This window comes from Uloborus diversus, chromosome 7 (genome assembly GCF_026930045.1).
Source record: "Uloborus diversus isolate 005 chromosome 7, Udiv.v.3.1, whole genome shotgun sequence".
Taxonomy (NCBI): Eukaryota; Metazoa; Arthropoda; class Arachnida; order Araneae; family Uloboridae; genus Uloborus; species Uloborus diversus.
This window is the reverse complement of record NC_072737.1, coordinates 13,058,725-13,084,051: the sequence shown is the minus strand read 5'-3', so window position 1 is coordinate 13,084,051 and position 25,327 is coordinate 13,058,725. Positions and strand designations below refer to the sequence as shown.

The 25,327-nt window shown below is 37.2% G+C and overlaps 1 protein-coding gene across 1 annotated transcript in view; it reads left to right on the top strand.

Moving 5' to 3' along the window:
* Positions 1–1,373: 1,373 nt before the first annotated feature.
* Positions 1,374–25,327, top strand: part of LOC129226267 (protein O-mannosyl-transferase TMTC2-like) — a 103,241-nt gene continuing 79,287 nt past the window's right edge. Inside the window, exons 1-3 of the mRNA XM_054860867.1 lie at positions 1,374–1,388; positions 4,174–4,247; positions 13,907–14,468. Coding sequence (XP_054716842.1) covers positions 1,374–1,388; positions 4,174–4,247; positions 13,907–14,468 — 651 coding nt within the window. The remainder of the gene's footprint in view (positions 1,389–4,173; positions 4,248–13,906; positions 14,469–25,327) is intronic.

The window sequence follows — 25,327 nt, the reverse complement described above, 5'->3', positions numbered from 1 at the left end:
TCTTTAGTCAATTTCAATAACTCTCTAAGTAATTAAATATTCAAGCGCCCAAAAAGAATCGGCAAACGGTAAGATTTTTACCTACAATTTCAATTTAAGATACTGATTAGTACATTTTTGCGTTAACGCAAAACGTTTACGCCATTACGTTTACGCCAACGCTGACGTAGTAGTTCCAAATGAAATAAAAGTTACTGAAAGCTGTGACCAAAAACTATTACTAGTGTCAAAACAATGCATAACTAAAAAAAAAAAAAAACTGTTCAATCTCTGCACTTGGAAATTTTTTTTTAATGAAAACACATTGTCTTAAAATACATGTCGAGTGTCAAACTATAGATAATGCTGCCATCTAGCAACCATGCTGCCAAAGTCTTTGCCAAGCCCTTCCACTAGTCACGTGATACATCTATGAACCAATTTTCTTCATCAGCAAGAATGAAAAAGCTCGGTCTACTCTTATTATTAGTCTATGATTTTATAGCTGTAATCTTATATAGTCAAAGCTTACGGTAATGTGACCAGCCTGTTTGCCTGAAGAAATATGAGTTTTGATGAACCTTTAAGGGAATGAGGGGAGGTACAGACTGTGCCACTGAAAAATTTAGGGGAGGCTGTAAATTGAAAGGGTTTTGACTTCATTTGGGGGACGGTGCTCTGTAGCATATGAGGGAATGCACCGACCTCCTTGGTGGGTTGTCACGCCTGCTTGACTGATACTTTTTTACGTTGGAGGAAAACACTGGCGATTGAAACTTGACCCCCCTTACAAAATTTTCTTGATCCGCCCCTGTTCCGATGCCCTTCATTCTGTTTCCAACTTTACGAGCTCTAGTTACTACCTGCACAATTGAGGGGTTAGTGGCTCAAGCATTTTCTAGTTTCAAATAATTACATCTGAAATAATCTTCGTCATATAATCTTGGTAGTTCAATTTAATTTACTATATTTACATTTCCATAAGATTTGATACCAACCACTTCGTTGGCTTGGATGGAATATGAGTGGAAAATATAAGGTACTTTTGTAGATTATGGGGTTATGCAATTATATTTCTTAATTAAAAATTTAATAACTGATTTCATATTGAAATTTAACTCCTCATAATATTTTTATATTGTAACAACACCAGTCCACTCTAACATCATCTATACCAGCTTAGCCATTGAGGATAAAAGTTGCATTAGTTATTATAAAATAAGATTTTGCGTAATTGAATGGTTTAGTAGCCACTTCTGCAGAAAACACTACTGCTGGTCTACATTGATTGTAAAATCAATGACTGTTTACCGGCAGATGGTTGAAGCTATAGTCGGGGCAAACCTAACCTGCCGCATCTTAATGCTGCGATTAGGATTTGAAAAGCCTTCGCAATGGTGCCAGGTCAGGTTTGCCCCAATCAGGGGCGTGCAAAGAAATTTTGGGGCCCGTCACAAATGACTTTTCCGGGCCCCCGTTCATATTGTTCCCCCTATATTTCACGCCTATTTAAAAAAAATTGGGGGCTCGGGTCCGGGCTAGCAGTTGTCCCTTCTCCGTCCCCCGTTCATGCCCCTGCCCCCAACTATAGGTCTACACAACTTTGGCAAGAAGTAGAATGAGATTAGAACTAATTTGTGATCAGAGGCGTTACCAAAAAAAAAATTAATGTGGGATATGGCTTACCTTTCGGTTTAGAGGGAATGCTCAGTTTCAGTCGTTTTCTATGGTCAAAATAGAAATATTCTGCGTTTCGAGGTATGTGTGTGGTGGTGGGGAGGGGATACATCCCCAAATCCTCCCTGGGTTACGTCACTGTTTTTGATGATGTAAAGACAATTATTTTTTTTAATGACTTGAACTACTTTTGCCCTCAACGGTTCAAGCACTGCTACAGCCTACACCATTTTGAGTGGTGCGAGAATTTCCTAACCTATAAAAAAACAGACCTCAAACTAAATGCAATGCAAACTAAGCAGATCATACGCTCTATTCCTAATAAAATCCACCCAAATCCTTTCAAAACTTAAGCCTCTCTTTTTTCAGTTTTGAGCGCTCCCACTCCCCCCTCCACTGCTCCCTCAGCCCCGTCAGTCAGGGACCTGACAGGGACCGGATGGAATGCGGCAGGACACCAGATCTCTCCTAGTCACGCGAGATTCAACTATTCGGAACGCTTTCCCGGCTACCGGACCGTGTGATCCACACGCCCCGTCTGAAGGGCGTGGTCCCTCGCTTCGCTTGTTTTCCCTGACAACGCCCTGCACCGGATATCCAGGAGAAAAAAAACAGGACCATGTTGCTGGAGTCTTCCCCCGAAGATTAGGGAGATTACTCCAATTTGCCCGTTTGAAATATTTATAGCCCATAAGCCTCCGCAAATGCATGTTTTAATGATTACCAAGTCCAGCGTTATTGAAATTCATCCCTAATAGCTTTTGGTAATAGGTAATTAACGGGATGAAATGCTTTTTTACCTGCATGCTTCGTTAGCCGGGAGTTTAACTTTTGACATTTAGTAATCAAATTGAAAGTTTGGGTAAATATTTGGACATCGGTTGTTTGCAAATGTAAGAGCTGCTAAATATAAAGAGTCAATGAAAATCAGGTGGAAGATATGTGGTGGCCTAACATTTAATTCTGCTTTTTGAAAGTCTAACAAAGAATCGATGCCAGAACTTTTAGAGTAGAAATATTCTGATTTTGAGACTCGCAGATATGTCTCAGAAACTTAGAAAATCAGTATGTTTGACAAATGAAGTCTCCCATTTCATCTTTTAGCAGCAGTCTTTGCTAATTTTTTTCTAAGTTTAAACTGAACAGTTCAACTAGTATACAGTTTAACCTCTATACGAGAGTGGATATTTCGATTCAGTTCAGTAGTCTGAAACGAACAAATTTCAATTTTTAAAACTGGAATGTTCAACAGATTGTTACGTGTGTAGGGCTTAATAAGTAGCGACACGTCCGCCATTTTGGAGCTAAATGATGCGTTCTTCTTGTGTCTGCTATGGTGAAGTAACGTGTTTTGCTTCTTGATTGTGGATAAACATGGCGGAATAAAAAAACCCCAATCAAAAAGCAAAACGCGCTACTTCACCACAGCAGACACAGGAAGAACGGCGCATCATTTAGCCCCAAGATGGTGGACGTGCAAGTTTAAAAACCATTTTAAAATTGTTGTTCAATTGTATAATTTCTGCTGTTAATTTATATTTTCTTCATACGTGTCAACTACCTTACTATTTCTGAAACTACGGAGTGACATTTTATTTATTCCCATTCAATCTGTTAACGAATCGTTAGGTCAAAGTAAATGAATGAATGGACTTTGACTTAAGAGTTGGTTAGGGCCTTTTAGTCAATAATTCGCTCAATGTAATTTGCACTACCTAGCATTTTTTACCAGTAAAATAGAGGGACATGAGAGAACCTCATTCAAAAAAGGTTGACGGATAAGTGGAAAAACTAGATTTAAAAAATTTCTTTTGCATATCGATGATTTATCTGTTTATTTTTGACGAGGAAAGTAACCATACCATCTTTCGAATTGGGAAGAATCATAAATTTACTCCAGCGTCATAGTTGGCACAGTAGATTCTCGCACCGAGGGAGCAAAAAGCTTAAAGTATAGCACTTCTTTTTATTATGTCCTAGCAGTTTAGATAGCAATTAAAGCTGTGGGACAATCAACCATCTAAAAGAGCATTTCGTGGTAATCTAAATAAAAGACATCGTGCAAGTGTATATCCAAAAGTTGTTCTACTATTTAAGTAAACATTAACCAGTGCAAATTTTATGATTTCACTAAAATTTAGGCAAATGGAAGCCCAAGTTCAGGTTGTTTCCGTAAACGTTAATTATGCTGCAACTAGATATTCCAGTTTTTGAAGGGTGGTTATAGCAACTTAACAGACACTTCTAACTTACGGGGAGGACATTGTCTTCACTAGTATTCACCCTGTGGTATGTCGGGCCGAATACGTTGATCCCGCATTTTATGTCCCGTATTCGAATTCAAACCACAGTAAACGTTTGATTGAATGTTGCACCAAAACAGTTGGTGACATTTTGCTGGCTACGGAAGATTTTGCTTAATTTGACTTCATCATGGAAATTGTGTGAATTTCATCAAAATATAGCAAAATGAACCATCTTTCATAGCTATCAAATCAGCATCAATTATTTGTATAGGTCATTGCTAAACGTTTTAGCACATGTAGCCAAGTTGATAATATTGAACTACTGGTTTCTCCATTACATTATAGGTAAGTTAATTTGAGACTCAACTGATTTTAGCCATAGATTATGATTAACTAAATTATAAATTCGACTGCTACGAGAATTTCAGGAAACTTGTAAACCCTTTTTGAGGTGTGGTCTCTGCTCTGACAGAAACAGATCCTACTAGTAGTCATAAGGAGGGTCATCACTGCTCGAAAGGGGGGGAAGGGGGTCATAAAAGCAATGTTTGGCCACAAATAGGGGATCTGGGGATCTCTCCCAGTAATTTCTCGAAATCGACGCCCCTAATTAGGCTATCTCAGATCCTTTTAAGGGGGGGAGAGAATCATTACCACCCTGACCCACCCCCTAGATCCGAACTCGGTCTCTGAATGGTCAGTGTGCTGTTGCTGGCTCCTGAATTGATATATTAATCTCTGGCAGGAAGAGATAGAGAATCCATCACCCCCTCGCTTTTATTGTCTTTATCCGATAGCGGGAAATTTCCCGCTCGGAATCTCTGAAATCCATTTCTGTCGGCGGAGGCCCCACAAATCCATCTGGCATTCACTCATCAGGGATGAGATCTTTGGCAGTGAAAAATCAATCTGGGTTGGACGAACACCAGACGCCGCGGCCGAAGCGATCATGTGTGTGTTCCAGAACCCTTCCGACCCCTCCGCCACTCCCGGTAACGAAATCAACTTAATGGAACATCCCCCGTGAGTTGTCTTCCGCATATTCCTTCTCTCATTCTGTTTATTGCTTCGTCGAAATGTGTGCCTGTGTGGTTTGGAGAGGGGCCAAGAGTTGACCCCACTCAGCGGAATGAGAAAAACTTCATTCATTTATTTTCTAGCCCGGGAGGCTTCATTCCGGGCTCCATTTGCAGTTTTTCTTAAGCTCGGCCTCAATTGCCCTCTCCCCCTCCCCTTGCCTCGTCATTGGTATGGATGGGTGACTGATACCCCCCCCCCCCATTCTTCGTCAGATGGCTGAGAGACTGATACCCCTCCCCCCCCCCCATTCTTCGTCAGATGCGAAATTGGAAAAGTTGGAAAGTTTGTAATTTCTGGAATTCATATGCAACACTCTGGAGCAGAGATCAGATCTTCCGCTGCACTGAGCAAAGAAATGATGAGGCGGGGATGTTTAAGATAAGAAAAGTATGCGGAAAAAAAACTTATCTCTTCTTGCGGATGCATTGCAGAAGTCCCGAGCTAATATTGGGTCACAATAAACGTCGTCGGTTTGGGTTGGTGAAAATAATGTTTTGTCGGAAAGAAATATTTAATTACGTCTATAGGATTTTTACCTCTTTTGTCGTCTCCTCGGCGGCTGATTTCCTGAAATAAAAACGCCAGATTTCTAGAAAGCCACGGCAAGTAATTCTCATGATTGAATAGTTGTAGAAATAGCGATTTAAGTTTTTAATCGTTGTTTCCATCTTTGATTCACGATTGTTTCCCTGTTTTAAAGTGTTTTACATTCTGGATGTAATGGAAATGCAACATAATTGATGCGGAATTAATGAGAGGTGTCAATTGGCGCAATAGAAAGGATGAGGAGTCCTGAACAGCCAAAGAATTATTTATTCCAATCCAATTTTTAAAAATTGAATATTATGATATGAACGACACGTGAAAGTTTTTACGGATTGTATGTCTCGTACCAATTGGTGAACTGAGTGTGAAAATGCTGCAATAGAAATACCGTATTGCAAAAGCATCTGGAGAAACTAGTATCCATCAAAATCAACATCACAGTGTAAGGAAATAGGTTGTTACGTAATATAAATCAATGAATAAAACAGAAGGAAAGTTTTATTTTTATTAATTTTGTTTGCATTTATTTACTTATTTATTTATTTATTTTATTTATTTATTTATTTATTTATTTATTTATTTATTTATTTTTTTTTTTTCAGTTTTGAGAATTATCATTTCAACTCGTAATGCCGCAAAAAATTTAAACCATTAAAAAAAAGCAAATGAAACTACATTACATAATCAATTTCCAAAGATTTAAAATTAACTAAAAAATAGTTAGTTTGTCTTATTAACCTGAAAAAATACGTTTTTGTTTTCACTGGATCCATCCATATAATCTTCGCAGTGTGAAGAACTTGTTAAAAGCAGTACAAGGTAGAATAATATCAACAAATAATGAACAAGGTTTACAAAGCATCTTCAATATGAAATTTAACGAACAAATTCGAGTATTTAAAATTATTATTAAACGTCTTATTAAATGAGCATGATTTAGAGAACACTTAAATGTTTTTTAAAAATTCGTTACAATAAATGATAAAGATATTTAAAGTAATCTTTTTCTTACTTTAATGATCCCAGCTATCTTAATTATTTTGAGAAAGTAAGGATATAGATACCTTTAATCCATCATGAGCTTTGACCCGCCCCATTTGATTTGATTTGAAATCGAATCTGTCCACAAAAGTTACGACTGAAATAAACACTGCCAGTAGCAAGGCGAATTGTCTGCTATCGTTAAATATACAAGTATCTTTGTAACTAAACATTACACAAAGCAGAAAATTAATCCAAACTCAAACCTCACCACAGACAGAAAGCTGATTGCAGCATTTTATTAAAGTTACAGTTTGTTGACAACATTGACAACTAAAACTTACGAGTTCGTCTGCTTGTTTTCCCAGGACCCGCTTATGATGACCCCAGTGCTGCAGATGGTATACGATCTTTATTTATTGCTCTTGGAACAAATCTGTGTCGGACTTGTGTGCTTAATCTCAGAGGATCCGTTTATAATATCTCGCCTATAAATCCTGTTCAATACATACACTGAGCTTTTCAGTTTTCTGGAAACCATAAGAATAAATTTCACTTGAATACAAGGGTACGTTCGGAAACAGAGATAGGTTGGGGCTTGAAAAGAATTGGAATGCATTTCATGGATTTCATAGTACTCTCCGATATTTTAACTCGAAACTTTACTCGAATTTGCGCATGCGTCAGGTCTCCTCTGATTTTATCAAAACAGGGGTGATAGCAAGAAGGAAGTAACGAGCAAGAAAAAACTGAAATCATCGGGAACTGCGCTTCCTTAAACCATCACCCCTTTTTCAATTGGAACCGTTCGCAGCTTCTAGTCGCAGAGTTCGAGAACAGACAGTATGTTTGTTATTTAGAAAGTCCGAAATCTGGAAAATGTCGACATTAGCCGGTGAATATCATCATTCACGTACCAAAGACATCGGCGAAAGAACGAATATTTCCGGAGAATCGTCAGTAAAAGTGGACATTCTCCAATTTCGGTCTTGCGCAGTAACATATGTCACGCTCAACTAAACGTCAAACTTTGGTGTCACATACAGCTATTAAATTCCACGTTTCTGGAAATTCATTATGATAGTAACTTAGAAGCCGAAATACAAAGTAAAGATGGAGATTAAACTCAAAAAGTAACGGTGGGGAAAGAAAAAAAAAAAAAAAAAAGGGCCATGAAAAAGAAGTGGGTCACTGTCGAAAGAAAGTTTTCGAACCTTTTTGTCGGAACATTGAATGTTATCAAGTTATCGTCGATTCTGCGTGACGTTCAAAAGATTCCTCTTTATTAAACGTTCGAAATTCCACCCATCTTTCCGGAGATTGTCTGCCAGAACGGATGATCCGCCGGGACTACCCCGAAAGAAATATGTCTCCAAACTTTTCCGGGGATCGATATCAATAAAGAACTTTTTTCTTCTTAAAAAAGAAAGAAACGTAGAGGGAGGGATGTCGATAAGGAAACATGTTCTCGAAATTTTCGAATTCAGCATCGTCTGCTAGAATGAGGGTGCCGCAGATGGGTGCTGCAACCTGTTACGAAATTATTCTATTCTCTGGCTAAAAACTTGGGGCTATCTGTCGAAAATTTGGCAGCGCATTAAATCTTTGAGCGAAAGAAAATATTTCCGAAACCGGTGAAAGTTTTCGGCATTTATTTCCTTTTCCTTTTTTCTCGAGTGGCATTGTTTCCAGCTTCTGCTGATGCGTCGGAATATTTTTAGTGTTGACACAGCAGCATTTCATCCCTCTCCCTCCTTCTTTTCTTCTCACTTAAGTTTTTGATTATTTATTGGGAATTTTGCGCTAGTTGGTTTTAGTTTCTTAAAGCACGAGGCTGGAAAAGCTCGGCTCGAAATTACGGATATCATAGTTTTTGTTAAACTTTTACTTTTTCAAACAAATGAAATGAATTGTAATGAGCTCCGTTGACGTTTTAAATGAATTTTCATGCACTTGTATCAATTAAAAGTATATCGTCAACGATAAACCTTTTCTGTGTGTGCGCATGTGTGTGTTTGCACATAGTCCGTAAAAAGCCGAGTGATTAAAAACATAACTAAATATTTTAGGGTTTTTCTCCCCCCAACTAAGAAATAGTCTGAAAATTTTCTCAAGAGTCCTCAAACCTCGTCGCCGATATATATATATATATATATATATATATATATATATATATATATATATATATATATATATATATATATATATATATATATATATATATATATATATATACTATACTTGCCCCTAATAGAAAATTAAAAGGTCTTTTGGTTTGCCTGTATATTTATTTACAAATAATGTATGGTGAATTTTCTCGCCAATTGGCTTGTGTTCAAGTTACGGTTCCACGTTATGATAATTTCGTAATTTACTCGTCCATCTTATGAAAATTTTGTTCTTAAAATTGGAACAGAAAAAGAACCACATCGAATTTTTGAAAAATCGCTTCGAGGTACACACCCCCACGCTACAAACTAACTTTGTGCCAAATTTCATGAAAATCGGTTGAAAGGTCTAGGCGCTATGCGCGTCACAGAGATCCTGACAAACAGAGGGACTTTCAGCTTTATTATTAGTAAAGATATATAAATTGTGTGAATATTGACATTCACTGTCATATGTCGACATATACTAAGTTTCGGACTTCCACAGTAACATTTATACAGAGCGAGAGCCAAATATATACCAGTTTCACTATAACTATTAGCATCTTTCTTGCCTAATAATAATTGCAAAGGATTAAAAAAAAAAAAAAAAACCAGAACTTTATCTTTTCTATTGAAAACCACGGCAGCCTCAAGTGAGGTAAAATGTATTTGCGGTCAGTCAATGCCATTCCTTGTCCATTCATGTTCTTAATTGAAAATAAAATCAATAGGAGAAAATCGAAAAGGAAAAAAAAAATGGAAAAAATCCATACACATTGCTATACTAAGGAACATGAGAATAAACGGATACTTTTCCAAACATTCCGGGCCACGTGTCTTCTCTCCTCGAATCAATGAGACGAAAATGATCGTATCGTTCCCACCCTCCTCTCTCTGCCTCAGAGCAGCCCTAATGTCGAGCGCGGAACACTAATTCAATTTCTCTGAGGAAGTTGTTTGTCCCCCCCCCCCTTCTGGAGGGGACATGTCGCTTTGGTGGTGGTCGGGAGCATGGATTCCACCGAGGGAGAAGAATTCCAATCGGCAACAAACGAGGGCGGAAGCAGTCGCAAAGCAAATAAGGCGCATAAATTTGGTGCCAGAGCATCAATCTGATTAGATGGTGAACATGAACAGATGTTGTAGCTGACGCATGAGACGAATATATTCGGGGGGGGGGGATGTTCTTGCGTCAGATTATTCACCCTTCAAGTACGCTGCTGCTAACCACGAGGTGAACATCTCCGTTGAAGAACGCCAATCTTCTTAGTAAACTGTCAAAGTAGCCCATGGTAATGGACGAATTAGGTGGAACAGTTTCGAGGATGAACAGAATGAGGAGGAGGAAGTGGGGTAGGGGGTGGATCTGACTGAACAGTTTCGGACATGTAATGAAAAAACTGTTGAAAGCCATTTTTTCTCTGAATCAGAATGATGGCCCCAGAATGGATGCTTCAGGTGGAGTGAATTCATTTACAAAAACGTATGAATTCGGCAGGGGGGACGGGGAGGACATTTTGCAACTGATTAAACACCGTTCATGAAAAAACTGTTTTTAGATTTTGTGTGTAAAAAACTGTGTGAGGTTGTCAATCTTCTAAGTGAGGCAGATCTAACTTGTGGACAAACTAAATGGATGGAATACGTTCTTAAGGAAATCATATAAATTCGGCACTGGGAGGGACATCTTGCGTCTAATTAAACACCGTTCCTGTACTTACAAAGCTTTCAGATACGAGGGCAAAAAAAGGTTGAAGGACATGAATCTTCTGAAGCAACAAAGTACACCATGCTGCAACAAATGAGGTGGAACATTTATTGAGTTCTTAGACTACGAATCTATGCTGTGCTATGTAGTAATTCAGTCGGTTCAGTGACAGCGGAAAAAGTTACATACTTTTCAAATCTTTGAATTTTTAAAGATGTTAACTGCGATGGTAATGAGATTTTAATTTAAGTTCGTAAAGGCCTGTGTGACTATTGCGTATTAGGATTGTTCTCATTTGGTCTAGTCAGTGGATGGGATTGTGTGATGAACTTAAAACAGTCTCCTCTGATGCGACGCATCAACAACTCATAGGAATCAGAAGTCTTCCTCGAAAAGGCAGACAGTTTATATCTTATTGCATAGACACAAATGCTTGATAAAATAAATCTAAGAGACTATTTTTATTAAGTACAAGTAACATCTGTTTTTCCAAGAAATTATTACAAATTTGTTCACACAAAAGACAAATAACCCGAATAACCAATGTTAGAGAAGAAATTTTTGCACAGTATTTTTTCAACAAAGCAAGCAACTGAAACCCTGCTATGACACAAATATTTTAAAATTGCTTAAAATATCTTAAGAATGTAACATTCAAAGCTCCTATTAGTTAAATAAATGAAATACTATACCGTTTTAATGAGGTAGTTAGCTTATTGAAGTAAACAAAACTTTTCATTTATCTGATTGCATGTCAAAAGCAATAGGCAAATCATAGACAGTACACAAGTAATTACAAAATTGAAACACTATGAGAAAAGATCTGTGAAAAATGATTTTCAATATCAGCGTTGGTTTAAATATTGTCAATTTTTAAGAGTGCAATCAATGAAAGAACAGACTACAATTAGAATAGAGTAAAAGATTCGAAAGAGACTCATAGAAAGCAATTTATATTCTCTTTTTCAGCTCCAATAAACATTTTTCATTCTGTGAAACATTTGCTCAGTTTCCGAAATCGTTCGTTTCCGTCTTTTATTCATTGCAAAGCTCTAAATCGGAAGAAATAAAGAAACTCCCATCGAATACGTATGCGTCATGTGATACAAATGTATTCGAATTATGAAATGTAATGCATTGAACATGAATTGCATGCACAAGGCACGCAATTCTACATTTTAAGCGAAAATATTCGTTTCCCTCCTGTCCTTTGTCTTTACCCAGAGCAGTCACAGTGAAGCAGTTTAACTCGCATAAGGACAAACATTATATCGGAAATTCGCGCTCCTCAAAATCTGAAGCGGCTTTGACTTTGTATTTCGTGCTCCGAAACAATCGAAAAAATTTACATTCGGCGGCAATTTCCTCGATGGAGAAATACCGCTAGAATTAAAATAAAGACATGACCATAAAATTTAACTGCAACTTCAACTTCAAAAACGAGCAGTGGATTCATTCCCGCTTCCTTGTTTTGAAATTATAATTGCCCGGGAACACTCCGATAAACATCTGTTGCCAAATCGATGCTAAAAATATTCGACGTAACTGCTGGGATAATGTAAATAATATTCAGAACATTTATTTCACTCCTTCCATTATCCGCTCTTTCGTCCATCGATAGATGGCGCGAGTGTGGCGAATGGAGTAGAGTTGTCTAAATGCTAATGCCGCGAAATGTTTTTTTAACGGTTCCGGCGAATATAGGTACACCAATTTCTTGTCCTGAAAATAGCGCCGATTTTCAGGAGAACGGATTTCATTTCTATTGCACGAAAAGCAGGATTTGTTCTTAACTTTTTATTGGCTGGGATTTGCGGATGGCATTTTTATGAGACCATTTCCCGAAAGCTTTGCTCTAATCCAGAAACAAAAAATTATGAATATTTCGTATTGATTCCCTTTTCTGTGCTTCGATGTTATTTCAAATTCTCTTTGGCAGTAAATTGTTTTTTAGCTATGAAATGTTTTTTGCCCCTATAAAGGTTTTTCGTCTGAGAAACTGTTCTTTATATGTGTTTCTACGAGCTAAGATGTTTTTGAATTAAAATTGTATGATTCAGAACGTATTCATTACGTTTTTATAATGTAGTGGAAAATTTATACGTTTTAAACTTTAGAGATGCAGCACAAAATTAATGTGAATGGCGCATAATGCACTAAGTGTCAGAATAAAACTACTGTGAAATATCTGTACCTTAGAGAAAGAAGGATGGAAGTCACATTATGGAAATTTTACAAGAGAGAGGAAAACTTTTTCTGGCTCATGCAAAGAATAAGACGCGTGTTCTTTTAAGCCTGTTAAAAAATTGAAAAAGTTTTTTTTTTAAGAATTATGCTTACATGGCTTGGTGTGGAATAGGTTTCAACATACAATGCAGTAATAAAAGGAATATCTCAATTTTTGGACTTACGTCACTCTGGCTCTGAGGTACAGATATTATCATCCATAGATATCACACTTAGGACCATGTAGAGCCGCTTTATAGATAGACTGACGCATCAGCTTAAGTTTTGCCATTTTGGATCGGATTTTTCATTGTTGCACTGCTAGGGTTACCACCAAAGTTTCGTGTTTCTCCGAATTTGGCGTAAATAATATTTTATTTAATGACCAATTCACGCGCAGCTAATAATCGCTCGCAATGAACAATCAACAAACGTGATAACTCGCTAGAAAAGACAACCACTCAAACACGCGCTCCGATCCAAAATGGCTGATCTAAAGCTGATGCGCCGGCTCGTATATATAGGGGCTTTAGGAAAATGTCCCGATATTGTTTAAATGACTTTTTTAAGAATTACGTTAACAGGGCTTGGTGTGGAATAGGTTTCAGCATGCAAAGCACTAATAAGAGGAAAATCTAGGTTTTTGGAGTTACGTCACTCTGGCTCCAAGGTACAGATATTGTCTTCCATATCGTTTAGGACCATGTCCTGGTGTTGTTGAAATGACTCTAACAGTAGACAAATCATTGTGCAATCCTTCCCTTTCTCGGGTTGCGTAGTGATTTTTCTACCGGTGGCTGTAGAGTGCAAACTTTTTTTTTTTTTTTTTGTGCATAAATCCGAATTTTGCCTCTTTGCATATCCTATTAATGTAAAAGGGTCGTAATATCAATCACTCGTAGTAAATAAAATTTTGCTATAATTTAAGTTTGTTTTTGGCGAATTTCTTATGACGCGTTTTCTCTTAATTTCGCATGAAGTGGAACCGGAAGATAATAATGGATAAATTTTAGCATTTTCAAGCATGTTTCTCATATTTTTCAGCATTAGTACGGGGGGATCAATTTCACCGCTACCCCTTATCCACACACACACAAATTTATAAGGTAATCACAAAATGAAAACAACCGCATTTGCTTCAGCAAAAAACTGGTTGAGGTTTCTTAAATGCTGTACAATTCTGTAATATCGTGTTAAACGTGTAATTCTGTAATATCTCTAAAGCTGTATAATTTTATTATCATCACTTTATAAGACTTCTCAAAATTTTCTAGTCATTTGAAGACTTATTCCATTTACTTCTTCTCTTGCAGCCGAGCCATCAAGACAAACCAGGACCTACTGCCGAGCACGCCCCTGTCCAGGCTCTTCACGGACGACTTCTGGGGCACGCCCCTCACGCACAGCGGTTCACACAAGTCCTACAGGCCCCTCTGCGTGCTCTCCTTCCGCCTCAACTACCTGCTGTCGGGACTAGAGCCCGGGCCCTACCACCTGGTGAACGTGGTCCTGCACGCCCTGGTGTCTGCCCTCTTCGCCCTCCTGGCACGCGCCCTTCTCGTCCGCAGCCCCCTCTCCGCCTTTTCCGCCGCCCTTCTCTTTGCCGCCCACCCAGTCCACACCGAGGCCGTGGCGGGCGTGGTGGGGCGGGCGGATTTGGGGGCGTGTCTTTTCTTTCTGCTGGGGCTTCTGGCGTACCGACGGTACTGCAAGTACCGCGACAAGCGGCGGTACCTGTGGGCGAGCGTCGCCATGGCAACGGCGTCCATGCTCACCAAGGAGCACGGGGTCACCGTGCTCGCCGTCTGTGCTCTGTACGACGTATGCGTCGTCCACAGGCTGCATCCCAAGGACTTCCTGCAAGTCATCAGTGAGGTAAGCACAGTGTTTTCCATTTGTCTTATGAAGAAACATTACTGATTAGTGAAATAATGGGGGGGGGGGGAGAGTAAGCAGCAATCAAAACAGTGTAGTGGGATCATGCTTGACGCAATAAATCATTTGCCCTTGTCTCACCGTTATCGAGACATAAGGTCTTAAAGATTGGCGGCATTAAAAAAAAAGCCACCAAATTTGAAAAATGAACTCTTAAACAGTCGCTGCAAATTCAATAACGTTCAAAGATGTGGAGAATCTGATCACTTTTTCCAGAAACTTCCATTTCTCGCTAAATTTGGCAACTTCCTTAAAATATCAGCCAATTTTAAAAATTTATATTTCGGTTACGGGAGAACGAGGGCAAATGATTCAAAAAACATGTTTTACTATACTTTGCCAATTACTACTCATTTTTTTTCTTTAATGCCTTTTCGTGTGATTCCACATTCCCCTATTACAGAACAGATATATGATGAGGATATCACAGGGCCGTTTCCCAGCAGCAAACATGGAACAGGGTTTTTTGTTTGACTGCCACATGACGATGAGCTACGCTGTTGAAAGCAATGCAGTTCGCATTATTTTAAAAATGTTTTGTACATAAGTTAACTAATTCGTTCCTCACATTAGTATCATTTGGTCATAATCAGTAAATCCTCTTCGCATAAGAATTCCAGCAGAAACTTTTATTCCAACTTCTTGAAGAAAAAGCTTGTTTAAATTTTCATGATTCTCTCCTTTTTTTTTCTTGCTGTAACTTTCTTTGCTTTTGAATCTGGTTTGTTTCCTTTGATGACTCATCGGTTTTTGTAGACATGCTGTTTGTTGCAATGCTGATATTTGCTACCGCTCTCTTATTTTTTTAAAACATTTCTTTACTTTTTATTGGCCAGTTCTGTAAACCTGACGATTTAATGGCTTGTAGAAATTATTCAGTTAGGCAAGCAGAACTAAGCTACACTATCCGGCTCTTTATTTCATTTACATTTTTACTGTCGTACTCAAAATGACTAAAATAAGAACATAAAACAAGAGATCACCTTAATCACTCTTTATTTCCAATTTCCAAAAAAAGTCCTCCTCCTGCCCAAAAAAAAAGGTACTTTAAAGCCAAATTTTGGAAGTTGATTTTGAGACTTGATTCCTCTGCAATTTGAGCTCCAAACTGAGAATGATGTTTTCTACTGCCGTTATATCTACAGCTTATGAATGTCAAAACAGTTTCTCTTTTTCGAATTAAGAACCACTTCGGATCAATCTGGTCATGCCTTCATCTTTGATGTTCATAGCAACTGGTTGCTTTATAGAACTGTTCCGGTGAATAATTTTTCTGAAGAATCCACTGTTTCTGTAATTCTGTTACAGAAAAACACATTGATGCGTAATTTAATTTCACACCATGCTTCCTTCGACAAGTTTTTTGCTGAAGCCGAGTTCCAGAATGTGTGCTAGTGCTCAATGCTCACCCTCGCCAACTGTATGTTCTCAGAGTGCAAAAGAGGAGTATCTCTGACTCTTACTGTTGCTCTGGCAAGAACCTACTTTTCTTGACCATTTCATAAAGATGTGACTTTCTCTTAGATTTGCCTACGGTAATTACTTTACTTCAAATCAGAATTGAATTCATAAAATAGTATGATAACAGCTTCAAGTCTTCAGTTAGTTTGGGGTGGATTCGAAATTCAACGAGCTCTATTTGATGTTTTAAGCTATCTTGAGCGAGCCATCTTTTCTAGCTTCTAGTTCTAAAATTTGAAAAATACTTCCTTCAGTTTTGCTATTTCATGCTCGTGCATTATATTCACCTTTCTGAAATCCCAAATCACTATCAAATAAAGTTGGCAGAAGTTGTTAAAAAGAGAAAAGACTTATTTGCAAACAGTTTCACTTGATAATTGCTTTTTCCACGCTTGAGTTTTTAAAATTTACTTTTAACTGATGTAATGTACATTAATGACTTAAACCATCAATTAAATAACCATCTTCATGGTTAAGAGGGTAGGTGAAGCTCTTAATGGTAATTTATTTTTAAAGTGAGGCTCAAATGGCTTGCGAGAGAACAGTTTCGACAACATTTCCTACGTCATTAGAATGAGAGAAAATTGTTTATATTAATAGAAATCATACCGTTCATTAAATATTAATAAGCTGCGGTCAGATTTACTTTCCCTCTTTTAATGAGTGTACACAACTTTTCAGTACAGCTATTAACGAGGCGGCACTCGACACAGCACTGACAGAAACCAGAGAGGGAAAAGTTACAAAGCCAAAGGGAATAAAAATGCAAATTTTCCCTAAATCTTTCGCAAGCTCCCGATTCCGGGAGCTGCAGCAATTAATGATTTCCTTCGGAGGGGGATTTCCCCCCGGGCCCGAGGGGTATTTGCGAAACCGCAAACGTCTAAATTAGAATGGGGTTGAAACTTAAGGAACAGTTAATGAAGCAAGAGGGGGGGGGGGGACATCATAACTTCGCCGTCCATTAAAAAATAATTATGCGAAGGTGGGAAAATTTTTCGGATGATGTGAGCCGAAATCGCGAATTACGAAATCCCGCTCTTGGAAGGGTTGTGGGGAGGAGGGGGGAGGTTTTCTAGCTAACTGGGAATTAATAGAATGCAAGGTGGTTTCTTCGAAAGGATACCGCAGGAGCTCTCGTGTGTCGCTTTGAGAAATGTACTCTCTTAAAAAATTCTAGCGATTTTAACTCAGACTGAGTAAATTTTCACTCCTTTGCAGTTTTGAAAACGCACTTTCCTTATAGGAGTGAATTTCATTCCTTTTGCGGAGCGGTTATTTTCACTCCTTTTGGATAAGCTAGTTTCACTCCTTTTTGATAAGTTATATTCACTCTTTTTTAAGACTAAATTAATATCCTAAATGAGTGGCTGCTTTCCGTTTTGGAAAACCGATATTTCACTCTTTTTTAGAATAAAATAGGTAAAATCATTTCACTATCATTTGGTGAAATTGTTTTTTAAACGTGTTTTCATGTGCTTATGCTGTGTATTTGAATTTAAAACTGTTTTTAAAACTGTTATTTCATTTGAAAAAAAATTTAGTTTTTGAGTTAAAAAAATGAAAAAAAAAAAAAAAACTGTTTTTAGTGTTTCCGAAGAGGATGCACAAAAACTGTATGGTAAGTACGAAGAATTTTCTTTTTCATTAAAACTTTAACTGGTAATATTTCTTGAACTACTCGTATATCGTTACAAATCACCTACGTGCAATATTACGTACATTTCCGGATCTAAAGATTGAGATAAAATTAAAAAACCCACACAATTTCAAACAAATAGATTTAAAATTTTGAAACTCTATATTGATATTCTGGGTCTGCCTTTTAACATTAATAATGTTTTAAAAGTTACATCAGTCCAAATTAATTTAAGAAGTCACTCATAAATTGTGACAAGATACGTTTGAATTCAATTTTGTTTCTTCGGGGCATTCATTAATTACGTAAGGACAATTTTAAAACATTTTGACCTTCCCTTCCCCCTGTGTAAGGGTATGTAAGATTCCCCCCCCCCCTCCCCCCCATCTTACGTAAGACTCGTTTTTCTTCACAAAAATAAAATAACAAATAGTATTACATCACTGGGATCGTTCTTAAATTAACTATCATTATTATTATTTTTTTAAACCTTTTTGAGTAAAGAAATGTTTACTGTAAGGAATACAGACCAGATCGAATGTTTTTTCGACAAATAATTTTTGTATATGATGCGATAATAATTAAAAAAAAGACATGCAAAACACTACAGTGCGATTCTTTTATTATATTTTACACGTTTCATTCTTTGAAACACAAGTAAAAAACAGCTCATCCTATAATACATACTTTTACCTTCCTGAAGCAAATGAAATATAATATTTGCCAAACCACTTGACCGCGGATTTCTAATATAAAATATTGGCTTGGAAAATATTACGAAGAATGGATCTAACACCCCCCCCCCTCTCCAAGCAAGGGTATGTAGAGAAATTTCCACCCCCTCCCCCTCAGGACCCTTACTTAATTAATGAATGGCCCGTTACACATATGAATGAGTGTATTATACAAAGTTTATGATGCTCTTTAAAGTTTATTATACACAAAAACAATATTTGATTAATTTAAAATATACGCAGTGGTTGGAGCTCCGACCATCGGGAGCGGATTCGGTATCCGACCTATAGCGCATGGTCGGGTTTGTAACACCTGCCATTAAATATATATACAGTACACGCACACACCAAAGATGGTAACGACTGTTTCAAATGTCATATTTTTGATTCGATGACCGAAACAAAATTGTTGATGAAAGTTTTATTAATTTGGAAGAAAAGTTACAAAAAGTTCGCCGTAACATTGCACGTGGGTGATTTGTAACGATATACGAGCAGTTCAAGAAATATTAACAGTTACAAGTTTTAATAAAAAAGAAAATTCTTCACACTTACCATGCAGTTTTTTGTGCATTTCCTTCAGAAACCTCATTCGGCAACAAATATTGTTTTAATTCATTAAATGAAGACATTTAGATAGCGACATCCACTCGGTATTCGCGACCAACGTTGGGTAAGCCTAACGTGGAGGTACAGCAGATTCTCCCTAAACAAAATCACGTGACAGAATCGAACCAATGAAAATGTTTTCGAGTCCATCTTTTAAAGAATGTTTTTATTTTTCGCTCGTCAAAGGAGTGTTTTCCGAATTTCACTCCAAATGGAAAAGTTTTAGTCTTGGTGTTTTCGTAAAGCGTCTTTTTTCGATAAAGCTAGCACTCAGAAAGAATGAATGCACCCGCAATAGATTTCACTCTTTTTAAGAGCTATTTTTTCGTTCTTTTGAATTAAGAGTGTATCTCGCTCGAATTCAATCGAACGTTTTGAGCTACTGATTGAAGTGGAAATAGAATTAATATAAAACGATGGAACGAAAAAATAGTTTCCACACTACATTCTTTATTTCTTTATAGTAAATAAAAGTAAGGTTTCAAAGAAATTCAGGAAGGAAGTCTGTGGTGGGCGTGCGTCCAAAAGACCCCATAGCACCTACAGCCTTGAAATCTTGTACAAAATTACTTCGACTCCCGGTGGTGTGCACCTGGGATTTTATTTTTTTCAAAATTCGAATTAGTTTTTTTGTAATTAATATTTTAAGCTCAAATTTCGCGCAAATTGCCTATTATTGCCTATTAAAGAGGTGCAAAATTACTTGCACATATTGATAATTACATATCGTTGGAAAGGGTGGAAGTTTCCGCGTTCTACGCAATTTGTTTCAATGCTCTAACTTAAATACGGCGAGAGTTATTTGCGTTTGTAGCTCGAACTTTTTTAGGCTTAGCTAAAATTTAGGCACTACTTTCTTCATTACATCTATCAGTAAAAAACAGAGGAATTGTTCTACAGTTTTCTTTTTGACACCACTGAAAAAAGCGGCTTTTTTTACTCCAGATCTAACTCGACCTATGGTAGAAAAACTGAGCTTCTATCTTCAAAGAGAAAAAAGTGACAAGCAGTTAAAAATGAAGTTCGAATTATTCTCATCTCCATTAAAATTATTGATGTTTCATTTGGCGTTGCCATAATTACGTCTTTTCGATTCGCATGCTTCTTCTTTCCCTTATTCACAAACTTTAAGGGTTTCGATTTTAACGGAAAATATTAGGCTCAACTCAATTCAAGCCCCGAGCTAAAGAGCATAATATATTACTAGAGACCACGAATATACAAAACTACAGTTTTGCGGTGCTGAGGAGCCCTTTAGCCCTTATGGCTCTTCAAGTTGGCGCAAGTTATTTTGAAACCCGGGGAAGGGGTACTTTCTGTTAAAAAGGAAACTCATAATGCGTTTTTAATCTGTTTCTTTTTGACTGACGATTTAAATCTTTGAAAATCAAATAAGATTGCGAGGCAATCTTCGGGGGTTGGTGAGCGTTAACGAGCAGGAGGCAGAGCTCCCTAGTTTTTTAAATTAAAGTACTGAAAAATATCCACTGACGAATCGGTTTTATTCAATTTTATGTCCCAATGGCAAAGCACGTAAAAGGTAAAGAGTTTTAATAAAGAGTCAAGTTGTTGCTTTCATAGCCCAGGAGATGTAAAAAGTTATCTAACCCTGGCTCGTCATTTAGGGGGTCAGGAGTATGGACCCCCGCCCTCTGGCTTTGGAAATCAATACCGTTCTATGTTTGTGGGCATGGGTTTTGTTGTCTCTCGGTAAAATATACCTTTGACCACCTCCCTTTAAAAAAATTTGAAATGATGGGTCTGTTATTAAGACACCCCAAGTGAAAACAATTTTGGTTAAAGTTTCACCCCATTCGCGAGACAAAAACTCTAAAACAATTGATGAGGGTGAAAAATCGATAAAATCGTAATTCTGACTGACGAATTTTAATATTCAAGTGAAAAAGGCAGAACAAATTACGAGCTGTTGACGGAAAAGAAATAAAGCTTCCTGGGGGAAAAAAACTATTAACGAAATACTGTATAGTATTTTCAACATGGTTTGACAAGATTTTACTACCTTCCTTCCAACTAACTTCTTCATTTTTGGTCAAACTTAAAAAATAATATCTCAAGAACGACCATATACGAAGGCAAATGCTTTAAAAAAAAACTTGTTAATCTATGCTCTCTCGATTTGAATCATGTAAAGGGTTTCAAGAAGGTACTATTAGTGTGACTTATTGGTAAATTTCCTCAATTGGCTAGCACAATAAAGTTATAATCGAATTTAACTAAATTAAGTTAGGAAAACTAGAGGAAATATTAGTTGATAGAGTCTAAAATATGTGATTATAAAGAAGGAGTGCGAAATAAATATTTAGAAAGCTTTCTTTAGTTATAAGTTTACTTTTGGAGCTATGTCTTTTCACTTTTTCCTAACATCCAAAAGGTACAGAGTAAAGTGTTGGATTCGTGAAAATTTTTGATGAAGCTGGTTTTATTTCGAACGTTTTGTAAAAATGTCTATCTGTATATATGTGTGCATGTCGATGATTTTTTTTGTGGGCGCACCATAAAAAATTGTAATGAACCGAGCGAAATTCAGTACGTATACAAATGGTGGCAGTGGTGACCTGATCGGTAAGGCGCCGGACTCGTATGCCAGGTTCGATCCCGGCCGGTCGAAGATCCTCCGTGCTCGCTAATGGGGATTGGAGCACGTTTTGTGTCGTGATCACGAAGTCCTGCAACTGAATCAATACCTCTGGGGGTGCTGGACCAAGGATAGCTCTGCTTCTGGTCTGGATAAAAAAATCAGGGCTGTCTTCAGGTCCCCATCCATCCGGTATAACCACAAATAGCGATAGGTACGACGGACCCTGGAGTGTTAATTTATGTGGAGTATACAAATGGTTTTTTAAAGGAAGGGACTAGGTGTGTATGTGATCCGAAAATTCCGAACATTTTAGGTTACCTTTTCCGAAAATTTTGGGCTGACAACACATTCTAAAACTGAAAAATTTATCAAAAAAAAAAAAAAAATTAAATGGTTTTATTTTTAATGATCTCAATGATTTTTGTGTGCATATTTGAAGAATTTTTACAGGAGGTTTGGGAGGTGAGGGGGGAGGGGTCCAGCTTTCTTTTATTTTCGGAGAACTTCACACTGTCTTGAGAAAATTTCAGTCTTCAGAAAATTTTACTCGAGTCCACTTGCACCCCTGGAAGGGATAGCCCCTCTAAGGACGGGACAGCAATTGTATTTTATCTCGAAAAACAGCAATTGAATTTTATCTCGAAATTTTTTCCCATCCCGAGAGATTCGAGATATCAAATTTGTACTGTATCTCAAGAACGACCATATACGAAGGCAAATGCTTTTAAAAAACTTGTTAAGCTATGCTCTCTGGATTTGAATCATGTAAAGGGTTTCTAGAAGGATACTATTAGTGTGACTTCCTGGTAAGGATCCTCAATTGGCAACGCTGTGTTAGGGAGGCAATATGGAACAAAACAACGATCTTCGACTTTGAATCTCCCCCCCCCCCCCCCCCCCCGAAACCTAGTTCGTACCTATCTTCGTGCTCTTACCAGAATCTTTTCCGATTATGCTATTTACAGCCTGCGAAACAGTGCATGGGAATAATACTCGGAATCACGATCCCCCATCCTCCCCATCTCCGCAGACGAATAAAATCGTGCGCGAGTGCCAACTCCATCACTTGGCATGGATGACGTAATGTAGTCATAACACAGCGCGGCGATTCTCCGAGACGTAGTTAATTCCTTCTTCGTTCACCCCGGGGACTGATCGGGAACGTGAGCAGGATTCGATTCTTCGCCAATGACACGATCACGGTGTCATTACACGAGAGTTAATCACCACTTCGTGACTCCGTCCGCCCCGACGAGATGCCCCGGGAAGCCCAAACAAATATGCGTACGGAGTAAAAATCAAGTGGAGGACTACCGAAGTAATAAAGCAGAGCCTCGCCTCTTCGCTTGTTTTGACTGGTTTTCGGATAATACGCTGGGATTTTTTTTGTCTTTTAGTTATTTATTTAAATACCATGTGTGTTATTTATTGCCGCATTGAGGACACGAAGTTGACTTTGAAAAATGGGATTGAAATAAGTCTTTTAGTGGGAGCAAACAAAATTAAAAAGAATAGCCTACTAGTAAGCAGTCGTTTTTCAAACTATTAGCTTCGAGCCACTTGTGGTTAACGAATGGATTTTTAGTGAACCGCGACAGTCGAATGATCTTTCTGCTTGAGGTTTGTTTTGTAAATGACTTCAATCTCTAAAAGACTTTGTGACGACAATCATAATACAACGAGACTGAAATAAGTCTAATAGTCGAAACATACAAAACTAAATAGAATATAGTTTACTAGAAGGTCGTTTTTCAGACTATAAGCGTAAAGAAAATCGTGGTTAACGAGTGGATTTTTGATGAGTCATGAGAGTAGAATGATTTTTCAGCTAGAGGTTTGTTTTGTAAAATGACTTCAATCTGTAAATATTTTTTGAATAAAACGTCAAAAAAATAAATAAATAAATAAAAAGAGACTGAAATAAGTCTAAAAGTTTAAGCATACAAAATTTAACAGAATATAGTTTACTAGATGGTCGTTTGTCAAACTATAAGCGTAGAGAAATTTGTGGTCAACGAGTGGATTTTTAGTGAGTCGTGAAAGCAGAATAATCTTTCTGCTAGAGGTTTGTTTTGTAAATGACTTCAATCTTCAATCTCTAAAGTTTTTTTGAAGACAAACATCAAAGAACGAGACTGAAATAAGTCTAAAAGTCCAAACATAGAACACTAAATAGAATATAGTTCACTAGAAGGTCGGTTTTTCAATCTATAAGTGTTGAACCACTTGTGGTTAACGTGTCGAGAATATTTTTAGTGAGTCGTGACGGTCGATTTTTCTGCTGGAGGTTTGTTTTGTAAATAACTTCTATCTGTAAAGTTTTTTTTAAAGGAAAACATAAAAAAAAGGTAAAAAGGGAATGAAATAAATCTTTTAGTCTAAACATACAAAACAGAACAGAATATAGTTTACTAGAAGATCGTTTGTCAAACTATAAGCGTAGAGAAACTTGTAGTTAACGAGTGAATTTTTCGTGGGTCGTGAGAGTAGAATGCTTTTTCTACTAGATATTTGTTTTGTAAATGACTTCAATCTCTAAAGATTTTTTGAAGAAAAACATAAAAAATCGAGACTGAAATAAGTCTTTTTAGTCTAAATATACAAAACTAAATAGAATTTAGTTTACTTGAAGGTCGCTTTTCAAATTTTAAGTGTTGAGCACCTTGTAGTTAATGTGTCGAGTATATTTTTAGCGAGTCGTGACAGTTGAATGATCTTTCTGCTAGAGGTTTGATTTGTAAATGACTTCAATCTCTAAAGATCTTTTGAAGACAAGCGTTAAAAAAAGAGAGACTGAAATAGGTCTTTTAGTCTAAAAACTAAATAGAATATAGTTTACTAGAAGGTCGCTTTTCCAAACTATAAATTTCGAGCCACTTGTGGATAACGAGTTGATTTTTAGTGAGCCGTGACACTCGAATGATTTTTCTACAAAAGGTTTGTTTTGTAATTTATGTAAATTTTAGCGATTTCTTGTGACCAAAAATTAAAAAAAAAGTCTTTTATTCTAAACAAACAAAGCGAAATAGAATATAGTTTACTAGAGAAAGAACAAGAAACGTTGCAATTGGTTAAACCCTAATTAATCTCTTTTGGCGCCAAAAGTAATTGTAACTTAATCCCTTTTGGTGCAAAACTTAACTGTGACTTAAATATTTTCGGGAGAAAAAAGAAAAAAAAAAAGCATGAATTTCACCCTCTGCTTTCAAATACGACTCTAAACTCTGCTTCGAACTTCTACTTATTGTAAATACATTGCTAAACATGTCGTTGCCTCAGAGCAAAACAGTAAGACATCTAATCCAAGGAATAACACTAAGATATCCTACTGTTGCTCTGAGGTGAGGATGTACTTCAATCTTTTCCACCGAAAAGTCAATTTTTAAAGCTTTTGACTTGACGGTTTTTGGAAACAAGGTCTTCATTTTTTAGTCGTTAAAAAAATATTTTTGTACATTTTCGTAATATCTACTAGAGCTGTTTCTGCCCCCCCCCCCCAGAATTACTGTTCAACAATGCATCATTCAACTCACCTTGAATGAGAAGAGCTACACAAACAACATAAAAAAAAAAATTTTCGCATTATCGGTTTCTTACACATTTTTTCCCCTATAAAACTGTCAGCCCTATCTCAGTAAGAGTGACAGAATACCCTTTTTATCCCGTTAAATCACCGTGAAATTACTAGTTCAGCACGAGGGGAAAAAAAGCAAAATGAATGCTAAGGTATACGAGAAAACATTTCTTGAAGAAGAAC